The sequence below is a fragment of the Vipera ursinii genome (assembly GCF_947247035.1).
Source record: "Vipera ursinii genome assembly, chromosome: 2".
Classification (NCBI taxonomy): domain Eukaryota; kingdom Metazoa; phylum Chordata; class Lepidosauria; order Squamata; family Viperidae; genus Vipera; species Vipera ursinii.
In genome coordinates, this window is record NC_139513.1 from 222,886,210 (window position 1) to 222,904,147 (window position 17,938).

General features: G+C 41.5%; 1 protein-coding gene across 6 annotated transcripts in view; it reads right to left on the bottom strand.

Annotated features, from left to right (window-relative positions):
* Window positions 1–9,037, bottom strand: part of UHRF2 (ubiquitin like with PHD and ring finger domains 2) — a 62,447-nt gene extending 53,410 nt beyond the window's left edge. For 5 of the 6 annotated variants that reach the window (XR_014491189.1, XR_014491190.1, XR_014491191.1 and 2 more), the window contains exon 1: window positions 8,177–9,037. Coding sequence is in view for 3 of the 6 variants with exons in the window: in XM_083352543.1 (XP_083208669.1) it covers window positions 8,177–8,329 (153 nt within the window). In the remaining 3 variants the exon portion in view is untranslated. The remainder of the gene's footprint in view (window positions 1–8,176) is intronic. The other variant, XM_083352544.1, reaches the window with a different exon arrangement.
* Window positions 9,038–17,938: the final 8,901 nt, after the last annotated feature.

The window sequence follows — 17,938 nt, forward strand, 5'->3', positions numbered from 1 at the left end:
ATATTTCTATTTCTATTTTCCAACTAAATGAATATAAGACAAAAATTCTCCTTCCCTTTACATGGAAACTTTCCACACCATTCCAGAGTTATTCAATATCCAAAATAGTTTTTCAGGCTCTATGGAAGTAAGTAGCAAAAACTGTCTACCACTACTTTCTCCAACAGAAGAAACATCAAAGTACTCTTCAAGAGAAGTTTGGAGCTAAGAATCAGATTAGCATTGGATTTAACTACTTCTTAGTTAAAAAAAAGACACTAGAAAAGGATCTAGTCATGTGATTTAATTTCTGGAAAAGCACCCAAAAGAAATTTATAGGCAGAGATTTGTCCTCCAATGTTTGAAGATGTTACCTAGTTTGGTAACAAAACGTCCAGAAGGCAAGCAGGAAGCTTGGAGGACAAACCTCTGCCTAAATCTTTACAATCCAAGCCATGAATATTCTCTACAATTTCTAACTCTATTTATGATAATAATTCAATAAGTAAGAAGTGGTAGAACTCCAAATAAAATGCAATCTGTTAATTTACTACTTCCTTCCTGTTAGAAGGAAAATACAGAAACAAAGAGATGGGACAGTAATCCCATATACAGATACTTAATGTGGATAAACTTTCTAAATCCTATTCTCTACTTTAGTCTTCTATGACCATGTGCCACTCATATGTGTTGTGAGTTCAAATCAACTTTTTTGAAATTACAGTATGATCTTAGTATAATTACAGGAAGCCAGGTTGGGGAAGGTATTTTTCCTTATCTTATTGATAAGGGGTCCCAGACTGTATTAATTTACTTCATCTATTATCATACAAGAATGTAAGTTCCATTCAGGCTTTCAAAATTTATCAATACAATTAGGGGAAGAAAAAAGCAAAAACGTAGTTCTGCTTTCTCAATGTCCTCTTTATATTCAAGATGAATTTCTGAAGCAGAGAATCTTCATGCCATAATTTCCAGGTAATAGCACTTAAACTTATATACCACTTCAAAGTGCTTTGCAGCCTTCTCTAAGTGGTTTACCGAATCAACATATTGCCCTCAACAATCTGGATCCTCATTTTACTGGTGAGACTCGAACTGCCAGTAGTCAGCAGAATTAGCATGCAAGACTGCATTCTAACCACAGTGTCACCATGGTCAATGTTGCCACCGTGGTCAATGTTGCCACAACTATTTTTAATAGTTACAAATAAAAATGAATACCGTATTTTCCGGCGTATAAGATGACTTTTTAACCCATGAAAATCTTCTCAAAAGTTGGGGGGTTGTCTTATACGCCCAGTCGTCTTACACGCCGGAAAAAAAAAACATAAATCAATCGAGTGTCCCCGTTCTTCCAAACCAACTTCAAGCCTCCTTAGTCCAGTCCCCCCTCCAACGTGACTCTCCCTTCCCACCCCCAAGAGCCTCTAAGCCCCTTCCCCTCCCCCTTGCAAACGCCAGACCCCAGGAGCGGCAGGAAGCCCCTCCCCCTCACCCAAGCGGCATCTGAGCATAAGCAGAGCGCGCCCTGCTACCCGCTATCTCTCCCGGCAGTCTGGACAGCGGTACTTGGCAGCCTGGCACCCCTCTCGCCTGCAAACCACGCAGTGGCCCTCGCCAGGCGGCCTCGGCATGGCCGCCCCAAGCCCGGCTCTCCAGCGCGTCTTCTGGACCCGCCTGGCTGACCGCCTCCTGGGCGGGGCTTGGCTCCAGACACGCGGCTGCTCCATCTGCAAATCCGCTCTCAAAGCCGGATTGCGCTCAGCTGTGCAGGCTGCCGAAAGGCGGGGACTCGGAGTTCCCGCGGTGGTTGCGGCTTCTGGCGTGCCGTTTGCAGAGTCTGGCCTGGAAGAGGGCATCTTGTGAACGCAGCTCTTTATTCCAAAGGGTGGGTGGAAGGAAAAGCCCCTTTGGGCTTCAAAAGGGAGGCTTTGCACCATCTGCATCAGACGGGGCTGAATCAGGCTTGTGTCGGACACTTGGCAACTGGCATGTAAGTATTTTCCGGTGTATAAGACGAAAAATCTTTAAAATCTTCCCAAAAGTTGGGGGTCGTTTTATACGCCGAGTCGTCTTATACGCCGGAAAATACGGTACTTGTTAATTGAAGAGAATAAATTTGGCATTTAACTAAAAGTAAAATTATTAAGTATGTGAATTCTCTTATCTTCATTATAACAATATGTAATTTAATAACAGTATTAAATAAGAAAGCAGAAAACTGCTATTTATTTTTTTCTTAGTCCTAAAAATCAACTTTCAGAACTTTAAATAAAAATAAAAAACAGTCATCTCATGTTTCTCTTGCTTCACCATTCAAATCTTGTTTTTTTCCTCCCAGAAATCAGCAAGTACATTCTTAGGACAAGAAATTTTATAACATAATCAAATAATTCAGCAAGTTTGATTTAGTTCAGTAATATATATACTTAGGGTTCCTCCCAAGTGGCATAGCTTCAAACTACTCATGAAAACTTTGGTTTAAGGTTGCCATATTATATAACAAATGTGACACCAAGTTTTCTTCCAGATGGAACAAGATAGAATGGAAAGAAACATGTCTGGATGATATGAAAAATTCAAAAAAACAAAATTAAGATTAAAACCAGAGGTGGGCAATTTGGTACTCTTACAGAAGGATCCTCTAGGCATAATTAACCATAAGCAAGGATGGCCAAGCTTTGAAAATACACTTATTGCAAAAAATAATCCAGTGCTGTAATAATTCAATTAAATTTCTAGCCACAATCACAGTGTTGTAGTATAAGCTTCTGCTTTACATGTACTTGCAGAGAAATTAAACTATCTGAGCTTTCTGAATATCTGAAGCAGGTTTCCAGGTATGGCTTTACAGAAAAAAGAATCATATATCCTATGAACAACATGATATGTGAACCCTATAAAGTGTAATTTATTTCACTATCCATCTAGCATGCTGAAACTACAAAAGAATCTGTTGCAAGCTAATCATTAGAAGCTAAGAAATTAAATAATAAAAATTTTCTCCGTCATCAAGAGGAAGGATGAGGTAGCAGAGAATGTCTAAGAATAATCCTAAATATTGATACAGTAATAAAGATTATGCATATTAAAATCATAGAATAGGAGGCATTTCTATTTAGAAGTTAATAGTAGTAACTATTCAAAAGGAAGAACCCGGAGCTTTCCTTTGTGGGAGAACCATGGGCAGCAAGACGGATAAATAATTTCAACTTAAAAAATGGTATCCTCTTCTACACTAATGCAATAGTGGAAAAAGAAAACATTTGCAAAGAGAAAACTCACAAACACAGTGATGATGGTGAAGCAAATATATTATCACTGCAGATGAAGAGCTGCTTATAAATGAGATGTAGCTGTTGTCTGGAAAACTGAAAATTCACAATTTTGTAGATTAAAAAAAATGAAATGCCATGTTTGTATTCTCCTATCAGGACTAGTGAAAGAAATCTCATTTTCATTACTGAATGCAGAGTGCAGGCAACCATATATACCAAGATCAATATAATTGGTACCCTATTTTCAGTAGTCATTTACTGTAATTTTATATAATAATGAAAAGATCTTGTATGAATCATACCCTCATAAACAAGAATGCAGACTGAACAAATTTTGATGTGATATTCCAATTCTGAACTTTTACAAATTGTCTGGGTCACACACCTTGCTAAATCAGGGCTTTTCAAACTATGGGTCACAACCAGAGGGGGCCATAAACAAATCTAAAAAGGTATGTACTACTTCTTACTGTCTGCATTCAGGCAGCCTTCACACCAAGCTGCCAATGCTAGACTGAGCTGGGCACAGGATCCAAATACTCTCCTCCAAAGGTTTTCCATTCACGATTCCTGAAACCACCCTAATATGCTCACAAGCATTAGCAAGACATCATGGCTAAAATTAAGTTCCTTTGTCTGGTATTGCTTTTTCCCTGTTCCAAGGGAAGCTTTTCCGGAGCTTCTTCCTGAGGAGCATCATGCTGGGTCCAGGTGCTGGGTCCAGAAAAAGGGAGAAAACTTAATCACAAGCACAATTTCTCTAGGTTTGGGGGGAAAAACCTACTCTGGCTACAACATTCAAAAAAACAATGTCTCCAGGCTTGGAAAGAAACCAAGCCTAAGCTTGACGATCCGACTGGTTCCCATGAGGGCAGATTCCCAGTCCTGCCACAGAAGAGAAGGCAGTTACCAGTTGGCTAATTCCAATAACAGCTGCAACCACAAGAAGCAAGGAACCTATATTTTCCTGAAGAAACCACCTTGCAAATCTTGCTTGTTCACAACACATCTGGCCATAGCAAACTGCTTCAGAGTTACCTTTTCTACGGTTCTAACATCCAAGGGCAGCCAAGCTGGGCAAGATGAAAGTGTCTTCCTGTGATTAGGCCCTAGATACCAGGATGAAGTTGCTGTTTGTGCAAGGCTTCTCATCCAGCAATCAGATTTCCTAGGGTAACTTTTCAAATATGGGGCGTATGTCTTTTTTGCCCAAAATGGCACCTGAGGCTGAAACATTCATGATATAGCTGCATTGACAGAAAAAGAAGAGGAGGAAGCTTGCTTCTTCAACATTTGTTTCACTAATTATTCTCTTCAGTTTCTCTCTCTTCCCCCTACCCTCAGGCAGGAGCTGGGGCTGAAATCCCACCCTTCATACCGATAGTATAGCTATTCCTTGACCTATGACCAGTTGCTTAGCGACCATCCAAAATACTCTCATAAATTATTTTACAGCTTGACAAACTTGAAACCTCCCGACTCTAAGCCATCATAGTTTGCCTAGAGATCTTAGGATTCATAGTCACATTATTTTATTAATGACAATTTACTGCATAGTACAAATGGATGAATTTAATGACTTTACACACACAACACATTGTGGTTTAGCCTACTATTCACATGAACTAGGAAATATAGTCAATTTATTTAGACAAGAGGCTAATCTCTATATTCTCTAGCCATACTTTGTTCTTGATACCAATTTTAAGATTTTCCAATGCCTAAAATGCTGCCACAAATAAGCAATGTTATATCACAATATACTTTATTACTACTAGGAAGTTTCAAATCTTAATTATGCAATATTGCAAGAGTTTTAGAAAAGTATTTCTATATGTTATGCATTCATTATGTGTGCAGCAGTTTCCATTCTTAAGCATGCTTTCTGGTCTACTGTGCTCTACACATAATAATACATGGAGATTTATCAACCAGTCTTATGTGTGATTATTTAGTACATAAAATTAAATAAGCACTTTGTGTGATAAACTTTAAGTATATGATAGAAGGCCATATGAATTATCCAAAATATTTCCAGCCTTACCCTAGCTGGGGGGGGGGGGGGCGAAAGCCCTAATAAGCAGGCATATACATAGAATGAAGGCTATTGCTAAGCACATTGATTTGTGCTAGATTGTAAGCCGCCCTGAGTCTTCGGAGAAGGGCAGGAATGAGTGCTGAGCTTGAACTTTTTGTTTACACTTGGATATATTAATTCAAGATGTTGGCCCCCCAATATATAGAATGATAAATGCTGTGATAGTTTGGGTTATTAACCTGGGATAGGCAAATGTGTTTATTTCATTGTGCTAGGTTAGGATTGTGTTCTATTACAGACTATGACCAAAGCCCCCACACCTCATATCCTCTAGGTGTGTTGGACTTTTAACTACAGCAGCATAGCCACTTAGAAAGCACCAGAAATATTGATTTGCTGTTTGCTTGTAAGCAGAAACAAAAACATAAGTTATATAAATCAGTGAAAATATTGATATTATAGTTTAATGAGTTTTGCTGCCACAATCACTAAAGGAAATCTAGATGGTATAGATGTAATATTGACCATTCTAAGTAATAGCCATGGTTTTTGTTGTAATAAATTAACGAAGCCATGGTTTTGATTACACACTCAAAATGCTGCTATATTATTTAATTATGGATTAAAGAAAACAAATAGATTTTACCTATTTATCCTATCCCATATGTATTAACAACAGGCAGTTTCCTTATACTTTTAGTCAGTCATCACAATAAAATATCAGGGCAATACACATGATACCAGACAAGTTGTAACAGAACACAATCCTAACCTAGCACAATGAAATAAACACATTTGCCTATCCCAGGTTAATAACCCAAACTATCACAGTATTTATCATCCGATATATGGGGGGGAGGCAACAACTTGAATTAATATATCCAAGTGTAAACAAAAAGTTCAAGCTCAGCACTCACAAAAGATGTGCAAAACAGGACATGGAGGATTACTTGCCATCAAGCCAATGCCAATTCTTAGTGACCCCAGACATATTCTTTAGGATGGAACAGGAGATCACACTCCAGTTAAAAATCTAGTGCAGGTAGTCCTCAATTTACAATCCTAACTGAGCCCATTTCCACTGCTAAGATGGACAGTTAAGTGAGTTTTTCCCCATTATACAACCTTCCTTGCCAGTTGTTAGGTGAATCCTGTGCTTATTAGTAAGCATGGCTGTTAATTGAATCTTGACTTCCCCATTGACTTTGCTTGTCAGAAGATCAAAAAAAGAGGATCACATGCCCCCCCCCAGGACACTATACACGCAAGCTGCCAAGCATCTGAATTTTTGATCGCGTGACCATGGGAATGCTGCAATGGTCATAAGTGTCATTTCCAACTGTCACTAAACAAATGGGGGGGGGGTAAGTCGAGGATTACCTGTACAGTCGCCGGAAGAAAAAGCTCCACTTAACATCAGCAGAAGAGGAACTGAAGAGTCTCTTGTTGCGAGTGAAGAAGGAGAGTGCAAAAGTTGGGTTGAAACTAAACATTAAGAAAACCAAGATCATGGCATCCGGCCCTCTCAATTCCTGGCAAATAGATGGGGAATGAAATGGAGGTAGTGACAGATTTTATTTTCCTGGGCTCCAAGATCACTGCAGATGGGGACTGTAGTCAAGAAATTAAAAGACGCTTGCTCCTGGGGAGGAAAGCCATGGCAAATCTAGACAGCACACTAAAAAGCAGAGACATCACCCTGTCAACAAAAGTGCGTATAGTCAAGGCTATGGTCTTCCCAGTTGCAATGTATGGCAGTGAAAGTTGGACCATAAGAAAGGCTGAGCGCCAAAGAATTGAGGCCTCTGAACTATGGTGCTGGAGAAGACTCCTGCGAGTTCCTTGGATTGCAAGGCGATCAAACCGGTCAGTCCTAGAGGAGATCAACCCTGACTGCTCTTTAGAAGGCCAGATCCTGAAGCTAAAACTCAAATACTTTGGCCACCTAATGAGAAGGAAGGACTCACTGGAGAAGAGCCTAATGCTGGGAAAAGTTGAGGGCAAGAGAAGAAGGGGACGACAGAGAATGAGGTGGCTGGATGGAGTCACTGAGGCAGTAAGCGTGAGCTTAAATGGACTCCAGAAGATGGTAGAGGACAGGAAGGCCTGGAGGAACGTTGTCCATAGGGTCGCGATGGGTCGGACACGACTTCGCAACTAACAACAACAACATCAGCAGAGCTGGCTAGCAGTTTTCCCACCATGGGGAAGAAAGGGAGAATAAAAGAAAGGGAGAGCAGAGAACCGAGAGAGGTGAGGACGATAGGAACTTCCTCCGGGCAGCCGCCGCTTCCCTGAAGCGGCAGCAGCAGCAGCAACAGGAGCAGCTGAGGGGAGCGCGCGAGACCAGCGCCAGGAGACCGTTGGAAGCACCGGAAGTAGGCGCGCGGCGCGAGAGAGGCTGCTCGCGCCACCGGCCTCCCTCTTCTCGTCCCCGCGCGCCCAGCTTCCCGGGAGTCCCGCGTAAGGGCTCCCCATTCCCCGGTCTTGAGGGAAACCGCTAGCGGATGAGGGGATGCCTCGCGCGTGACGGGTAGAGGGAGGAGGGGAGGAACGGAACGAAGCCGCCGCCGCCCCTTTCCTCGGCACAATGGCATCTCCGCCTGCTTCCTTCCCCAGGGGTCGGCAACCTCGGCTCTTTTATGACTCGTGGACTTCAACTCCCAGAATTCCTGAGCCAGCATAGCTGGCTCAGGAATTCTGGGAGTTGAAGTCCACGAGTCATAAAAGAGCCGAGGTTGCCGACCCCTGCCTTAGACGGTGGTAAAGAAAACCCTTCGACCGAAGAGGAGGGGCAGCAGCGGGGCGGCAATGAAAGCCGCAGGCAAGGCACAGTTGGGAGGCCGGGGAGAGGGAGTGTCTGTCGCGGCTACCTCACCTGTTTGCCCCGGTAGAAAAGGCGCTGCCGGTCAGGGCTTACACGAAAGCTTTCCTGGATCTTTTCGCGCAGGCTTTCGATCTTGGTCAGCCGGCTGAGGTCGTCGATAGTCCGGGTCTGGGCACCATCGATGGTCCGCACCTGGATCCACATGGCGCGCTCCCGAAGGAGACAAACAGGAGGAGCGGGAGCTTCCCGCCTCTGGATTTTTCCACTTGGCGAAGCGAGGGTGGCGATGAAGAGCTGCCGCCTGAAGCTCGAAGAAAGACCGCCGCGGTGCGAGCCGCTTCTGCTACCCGCCGGCCTTCCTCTTCTCCGGCGCGCCAGCAGTCTCGGCTCCTCCTAGGCTCGTCCGCCGATCCCACCCGCCCCACTCGCCACCAACCAGCAGCAACGACTCTCTCGAGCCACCCCAGAACGGCGGCAAACCCTGTCACGGCTTAGTTGGGAACTGCCGGCTCGCCTAAGCTAACGGGCGCCGGCGGGAAGCCATGTCCTAAACCCGGAGGACTGTTTACCAAAGCGCCGCTGCTCTCACATGGAGGTCACGGCGCCAACGCTGATCTCGCGAGAAGAAGCCCGGACCACCACAAACCGCCGCCATCCACGCGCGCCCCCCCCCCCACCCTTGCCGCGACCTTAAAGAGACAATAACGGCAGGCGGGGAAATGGGAGGCTTGGAGGCGGCGTTTCACGTGCTCAAATCCCTCTTCGCGCCTCTCCAAACACGCCCGGCCCAGCGCCACGCCCCTTGCGCGCCACCTCGAGGCGCCAGGTCGGAGGTCCGTTGCCTGAGGTTCGTGGCAGAATTGGGAGGTTGCGCAACTCCGCCGCCTTGCCTCAGTCTTGTCGCCGTAGGTTCCCGCCGCCGTAATAATCGAATCAGGATTTGCAATCTAGTAAACAGTAAACATCCTTACCTCTAAGTTGGCATTTCTTGCGGCGGGGGGGGGGGAGAGGGAAGCGGCACTGAGTTCAGGGAAACGCTCTTCATCACTTGTTTATCTTTCTTGGGGTGGCGATCCATTTTTTACACACACACACACACACACACACACACACACACGTCGGAGTGGATCAGCTTGTGTATCTGATCAGTGGATGCGGACAGCACAAATATTACAGTCAACATTTACTGTTCTTAGCATAAAAACCCGGACCATCCGGATTTTAGTACCAAAACCTGCGTTATGTTACAGATGACGTTTGTGTCCACAAACCCACATTTCGCAGCACAGAACGTATCTGAGACACGTTCCGTTAATTTTGTATTAATTAACTTCTTATATTGCATCCTCAAATCTATGGATCGCTATTGTCTGCAATATTTAATGCCTAGGTTCACACGAATCTTGCAATTTGCATTTGAATCTTCTCTTATTGACAGCACTGCAAAAAATGGCCTCCACAGGCAGGCAATACCATTTTTGTACGACATCTATCACTTCCTAGAACCGACTATAACAATATTTGGAATTCGCTGTAAGAAGAATAGATCCCCAGTGTCTATAGATTACAATTTAAAAGCCATTAGATCAGGCAGACACGTTTTCTTTTGTTACTGTTCCTTTTGTTATTATTGTTACTGGTTTCTACTTAATGATCCAGAGCTGAGATCCTATCATTATTCAGGCAAAAAAGAAACTCCATCTCCCCAAAATGAGCATGAGTCAAATTAAATATTGCTTTGAATACTCTGACCTCTCTTCCAGGACTCTCCACTTCCCAAGCTGGCCAGAGCTAAGATTTCCTATATAAATTATCTTGATCAGCTACTGCCAGCTCACACCCCATCAAAGTACGAAAGAAAGGGTGAGGAATGCATCAGTTTACAACATTGTGTGCTTTTGACTGAACTGCGTTTGCCATTTTAAAACCATTTCACTTTGATCATTTTGGAACTTTCTGGATCTTTTAAATGTATTACTGAATAATTTGCTGATGTCAGAAATCTTTGCCATCTCATTGCTCACAACAATCTTTGAATCAAGGTACCTAAAATCAGCTAACTTAAAGTATGTGTAAAAAAATCTGGGACCCATTACTTCGTACTCCTGAAATTCCATGATGTTCGGACCAGTTTTATTTGTAAAATGATCCCTTTGATCATTTTGGAACTTTCTGGATCTTTTAAATGTATTACTGAATAATTTGCTGATGTCAGAAATCTTTGCCATCTCATTGCTCACAACAATCTTTGAATCAAGGTACCTAAAATCAGCTAACTTAAAGTATGTGTAAAAAAATCTGGGACCCATTACTTCGTACTCCTGAAATTCCATGATCTTCGGACCAGTTTTATTTGTAAAATTATCCCTGCAGTCATATGATCATAATTTCCAATGCTCCTGCCAACTTCCTACAAAGTCAATGGGAAAGCTAGCAGGAAATCTTTCCTGCTCCTATTGCTTTTTTGCCGATCCATGGTCATTCTGTTTCTCTGCTTAGATAAGGAAATATTGACTTTCATTTGCCACTATAATTATTTTCCTACTTATGTATATACTGTACTCAGATGATCATGGGATCATCCAACATGGGGGGGGGAATTGGGTCAGCCTTAAATTTAATAGATGTTCTGGTCACATCAGACTGGACTTTCAAAGGATGATCCAACAGGTCACAAGATCGTGTTTTCATTCATAAAGCTAAAAAGAACTGATCCTAATACACATCCCTGGGAAAGCCTATTTAGCACAATTTTCTATTTATTCCTGCAGCACTCTGTTTCCAATGCATTAATCAATTGCAAATCCATATGAACACCTGAACTTTTTGTATTGAATGTGAATTTCCTTAGGATACTCTGGTAAACTTATTGGTCAAAAGCTATACAATATCTGTCAGATCAGTCTATGTATGTGCCAGGAAAAAAAACCTTCTATTTTTGTAGCAGCCACTTTGGTTTTTATCGAACCAAGTTACTTTTTGCTGTTTATCCAGGATAAACATTTCCTCACCTATATTTCTCTTTATTTTCCCTCCAACCTTTTATTTAAAGGATACTTAGATTGGTCATTTTCAATGTCCAGGCATTATTTAATACAACCTGCTACATCACATTGGAACTCTTTTAATATAGTATTTATTATTAATTAGTAAAGACTTATGGTGTCACATTTGATTATCTGTAGTTATTTGATTTCTTTCAGTTTTCCTCCTGAAAAAGCCTGTTCGGTTATGGGAATCTGCTTTACCTCCTCTAAAATAAATGCAAAGAATGTATGCAGCTTGTCATCTTGAAGTAGTAGGAACCTAAACCAACATCAGACTCACTGCTGTCCTTGACAGTCTTACACAGATTGCTAATAAATGTATGCAGAATACTTTTTTATTTCTTTCAGGAGTATCAAGGATTGGAAATAGGACTAAGTGCTTTGAATTAAATCTGTCATTATTTTTCTTTGAACATTTCAGCCAAATCCTAAATTAAGTTGAAGGTGATAGCAATCTTTCATTATTTTCAGTTGAACTATTACATCAATATCAAGATTTGGTAGAAAACCTCATTTAAAAGCAGTAGAGCATTTCCAAAGCCGCCAACTTGATAAACAAAAAATCCTTCGAAAGCAGTGAAGCATTTCTCTTGAATCTTCACTTCTAACAAAATCTATAGTTCATCTTTTATTTTTACATAAACTTCCTTTTATTGCAGTCATTCAACTCATTTCAATACATTCAGATAATACAGTATTTTTAGGAAATAAGTAACTTTTTTCTTTTAAGTCTTTCAGGATATATTGGATGTGTTCAGATGTTACATTATTGCCTAATTTGACAAGATGACACCAAGCAGAAATAGGCATGCCTCACTACATTCATGTTACAACTCTTCATGAGCTGCATTGTTTATTATTTTGCTTCCAACTGTGATTCAAGATGCTGATCTTTACCTATAAAGCCCTACATGGCGTGGAGCATAGTTACTTGAAGACCACCATTCTCCCATAGTATCTGCCCAGTGATCTGATTGACAGCCAAAAAAAGAAGGATTTGAAAATGTTTGCCAAAGGCAAATAAAAAGAGGGAGGGGAAAGATTAAGAAGGTAACTATTCCATGGAATAGAATAGAGCTGGAAGGGAGCTTGGAGGTCTTCTAGTCCAGCCCCCTGATCAAGCAGGAGAACCTATACCATCTCAGACAAGTCTTCTTAAGGAAAGAAGGGTAAAAGTCACAATCCCATAATTTCCTTTTTTTTCTTTTTCTTTTATCTTTCCTTTGACTTTTTAAAATACGTTTAATACTTACATTGTATTTTAAAATTCTAATAATGAATAATCATGCTTGCCAAAGGCCTGGGCAAAGAGTCAGGCCTTCAGGGCCCTTTGAGAATAATCTCATTTCAGAGGGCAGGAGCTGCTACCGAAAAGACACACTTCTGTGGTCTCAACAGATGACATTGTTTAATTGAAGGAATTTGGAGTCAGGCTATTTATGTAGCGATAAGAAAAAAAGTACAGTATCTTAAACTGTTGTCTCCATTGCTTTATAAAAAGGTAAAGGTAAAGGTTCCCCCGCACATGCGTGCTGGTCGTTTCCAACTCTAGGGGCCGGTGCTCATCTCCGTTTCAAAGCCAAAGAGCCAGCACTTGTCTGAGGATGTCTCCGTGGTCATGTGGCTGGCATGACTAGATGCCAAAGGCGCACAGAACGCTGTTACCTTCCCACTGCAGTGGTCAATATTTTTCTACTTGCATTTTTATGTGCTTTCGAACTGCTAGGTTGGCAGAAGCTGGGATGAGTAACAGGCACTCACTCTGTTACGCGGCACTTTAAAAATATATCCAGGATTTTTTAAAATCTGCCGTTACTCTTTAATTCTGTAGATATTTTTGTGCCGTAGAATAACAAACCAGGGAGTAAGTGGCTTATTCTGCATTTTCAGCATTCCTTAGACAACACTTGAAACATTCTGAGTGAGCTTTGTATGATAGATACTCTTGAAGCATTCTGAGTTTGTTCCAGCAGAACCTAAGCAACTCAGAACACTTTGAAAAAAAATGTTCCAAGTTTGAAACCAAATTTCAGTATCATGAATAAAGTAAAAACAAAACACGTCTTAAAAATGCCCATGTGTTTACAAAATAGGTAAAATGACAAATTACCTAGTAAACAATATATAATTTTTCTTCAAATTAATGTGACGGCTAGAAGCATTCATAATCCAGTCCGTCAGAAACACCAAAATTACTTAGTTTGTTTTATTACCAATATTCATGGTGATATAGTATTTCAAAATAATTTCTCTATAGTAGCCTACCTTTTCAGGAACTATAATATACATGATGCTATTTTTTATTGTGTTGGTAATTAATCTGCTAAGAGTTGAATTCTCATCACATTATTAAGCATTGACTAACTTTTATTTGGACATTGAAGAAGCAACATAGGAAGTGTATTGATACATTTGAAGTTTGGTGTTGAAGATCCCTGGGAATATGGACATCCAAAACAGGGATAGGATTAGAGTTAGAGTTAAATTGCAAATCAGGTTAGGGCACAGGTCAGCAACCTATGGCTCTGGAGTCGCATGCAGCTCTTTCAGCCTGTGGCTCCCAGTTGTCCTCAGCCATTTACAGAGAGAGACAGACAGAGACAGAGAGGCACTTGCGCTTCCCTTCTCTCTCTCTCTCTCTCTCTCTCTCTCTCTCTCTCTCTCTCTGTGTGTGTGTGTGTGTGTGTGTGTGTGTGTGTAAAAGAGAGTGGCCTCACACTGTTCTCTGACAAGCTTATTGGGCGGGGCTCCTGCCTTTGCTGCGTCTCCGCAGGAAGCAGCAGAAAGCAGCATCTCTTTCTCTCTTTTTACAGTAAGAAATCTAGTTAGGGTTACAGTTAGGCTTAGTAAAGCTTGTGGCTGTGATTAGGGATACAGAATATCCGAACAAACCAGGCTAACATTTATATGTTTTCTTTCCCCACAGATGGACTCATCTTTTTTCTGAAAGGAGAGCCGAATGTCAGAATCCATTTATATCACATTTCATAAATGTATAGGTAGAACAATGTGCTTATTCTGGGGATTCTGCCATCTCTCCGAGGGGGGGGGAGAGGATAGTTACTTAAGGCGATCTTCAAACAACAGGGAAATGGTTGAACTGGGGGAGGGAGGGGGAGACACAGACCTGGATCGCATTTTCATTTACAACTGAAAAAGGAAGAAGCAATAACAATAAAAACAAGGAGAGTTTCCCTTTCCCACGGAAGGGCCTGACACCTAAGCAAATGATGAGAGCCTGACCAAATGGATGAAGGGAGGGGCTGAAATGGGAATGCTTTATATGGGATTGAAATGTAACTTTGTTAGATTCCGTCTTGTATTGCCACAATCGATTCCATCCTAGTAAACATTTTCCTTTTGGACTAAACTTGCATCCAAGAGTTCTTATTTCCTAAGATGTGGATTGAGGTGGGTCCTGACAGTTAGGGTTAAAGGTAGGGGTTAGGGTTGGGGTTAGTGTTTGTGTTAGGTTTAGTGTTGGGGTAGATTTGGGTTAGGGTTATGGTTTCATGGCTAGGCTTGGGTTTGGTTTAGGGATTAGGGCTGTTAGGCTGGTGTTGCAAGTTAGGGTTCGGGTTAGGATTGGTGTCAGTGACTTTTGTTTTACTCTCCAAGTTAATGGGGGGCTAACCCTAAGTGCATTTCTATCCCAATAGGATTATTTTCCCACGCATTTTGCCACAAAACCAAAAGGGGATTGGAAATGTGAGGCTGGTATGAGGTTGTCCAAATCTTTTGGAGATGTTTCTTTTATCTCTGAATTCATGGATGCCTAACCCTAGCCCTAAGTGGATTTCCATCCCTAATCCTTACCCTAACTTTAACACTAATCCTAAATGGATTTCCACCCATAATCCTAACACTGGTAACCGCTAATCTTAACCGTAAATAGATTTCCATCCCAACCCCTAACCCTAAATGGATTTCTATCCTTAACCCTAGTTCCAATTTTACCTGGAATAGGATTTTCCAGTACATTTTGCTTTCTGAACAGAAAGCTGTCACCCTCTCACTTCTTAGAGGCTCGGTGGATCGAATCCTTCACTTGGTTAGGGAAGCCTAACCCAAACTTCAACCCTAGCTTCAATTTTAATCATACTAGAATTTTCTCGTGCATTTTAATGTGGTCCAAAACCAAATCTGAATGGAAAGCGGTCACCCTCACAAATTGATTTCTAAGTCGCTTTCAGATGTGAAATTGAATAGGGTTGAAATTTTAACCCTAAGCCTAAATTGAAATTTTTACCCTAAGCCTAATTCTAACCCTAACCCTAGCTCCAATTTTCACTGAGATAGGATTTTCCCATGCACGTTACTGTGGTCTGTACTGCAGTCGGTACAAAAAGATGCCACACTCCCTTTCTTTAGAGATGGCCTTTGAGTCTAATCCTGAAGTTGGTTTTCTGCCAACAGTTTAATCCTAATGGTAACCCTAACCCTAGTTCCAAATTTAACTTGAATAGGACCTTCCCTTGCATTTTACTGTGATCCCAAACTAAGTCTGAATGGAAAGTTGTCACCCTCTTTTCTTAGAGGGGGTCTGCAAATGGAAGCTCTTGCAATAGTAAGAGTCACTGATTTTGCAGCTGTACTTCTGCAATGCATTTTACATGGGGCTGCCCTTAACTCTTAAATTGTAACTATTTCAAAATGCAACTGCTAGTCTACTATCAGGAGGAAGTAGGAAGTTGCTGTATATGTTAGAAATAGGACCCCAGGCCAAATTCAACATGTTAGTTTTAACCTTAAAGCCCTACATGGCTTAGAAAATATATATATATGTAGGACTGTCTTTCCTGATCAGAATTAGCAGTCTGGGATATGCTATTGTAGATACCCATCCCACATGAGGTTAAGTGGGTGGGGATTCAGAGGTACACCTCCATGGCAACTCCCACTTTATGAAACACTTTCCTCCATCAGTTAGGGAAAACTCAAGCTCATCTTGCTTGAATTTCACAACACCACAACAATAGATTATTCTGACATAAGTTTTAGTTGGATTTTTGTAATTGTATTTGTATTTCAGATATAGTAAACTGCCTTTAGAAAACACAGCACACAACTCAAGTTGGCTTTGGGTTATTCAAAAGTATGCAGCCATATGTCCAAGAAACAGTCCTTGATAAATTTGGAACTTGTTCTGTCAAAGCACAATATACATTTCCGACAGTATCCACATGGTGTCAATCCATCTTGATCATAAAAGGAAGCAACAAATAATGCTTCTCTGTACCTCATAAATATTTTTTGATCAGTCAAAAGGACCCATCCACGTGTCTAGGAGAGAATTCTTGATGTAATGGAAGCCTGTTTAGTCCACAGGATTTATTTTCAGGTTAGGCTCTTCATGTTTTTAAATATAACATTCAGATTTTTCTACTATTCTGTATCCACTTTATTTCAAACAAAATATAATTCCTTTACATTCACACCTTGTTTAAATGCAACACTAATTTCTATTGCAAGATTTAATTAACGGTACAAATAAGTTAAAGAACTGTTAGAGCTAATCTAAACAAAATTGCAAAATAATATTTTCCAGTGGATTCAGAATGCAAAATGCATGTGAAAACAGATTGAAAAGATACTGGTGTTTTGCCACTCAAGGCTACAGTTCAGAAGTGACTGGATTACTTATACAAGACTAATTGATGTCAGAGATGTTTGACTAACAGATTCTACTATGTACATATATGTGCATGTGTGCACATAGTCATTCCATAGTTCCTCTCTGAGTTATGTATGTTTGTGTGTGTATGTCTATACATTTCTAGTAACAAACTAACAGTATCCACTCCATGTGGTGCATGTGTGTGTAGATATTTACAACTCAGTTTACAAAATAATACAGGTAGTCCTTGGTTTAAGATAGCAATTGAGACTGGGATCAATGTCACTAAGATATATGGTCATAAAATGCAATATCACACGACTCCATCACTTAGTGAAGGCAATCCAGGTACGTCTGGTTACCATGGTGATCCCAAGATGCGCAGGTTCATTAAATAGAAAGTGGCAGGAATCCCAGGCAAGAGCAGAGGGAGATGGGGGAAGCCCAGGGAGAACTTGTGTAGGCCACACATGAGTTGGGGGACAGGGGTGTTGTGGTGTGGCAGCCAAGGAATAAGAGCCTTGGTGGAGCAGTGGGCTAATGCCTCCTTAAGTAACACCAGCTGCCTGCAATTAGTGCAGGTTCACATCCCACCAGGCTCAAGGTTGACTCAGCCTTCCATCCTTCCGAGGTAGGTAAAATGAGGACCCAGATTGTTGGGGGCAATTAAGCTGACTTTGTAATAATGCCGCTTGGGGGTGTGTGTGAAAGCCCTAATAAGCAGGCATATACATAGAATGAAGGCTACTGCTAAGCTTGTAAGCCGCCCTGAGTCTTCAGAGAAGGGCGGGATATAAATGGAATTAAAAAAAAAGGAAGGAGGGTGCAAGTGTATATGAACACAGGGAGGCTAAGGGAAGGAGGATGCAGCACAGTATGAGTCCAGGGAGATCAAGGGAAGGAAAGTGAGGGCAAGCACAGGGAAGTCAAGGAAGGCAAGACTTGATGTGCAGGACGGCAGGGAGGACTTACCAGAGCAACTTGTGGCTTCTCCATTGGTTTTGCTTGTGGGAAGTTGGCAGGGAAAGTCTCAAATGGCAATCAGGTGATTGGGAAATGCTTTAACTCTCAGAAGTGGAAGCTGTTTGTCAAGTGCCTGAATCACAATCACATGACTGTGGGGGTCCTGAGACAACTGGAACTTCAAGG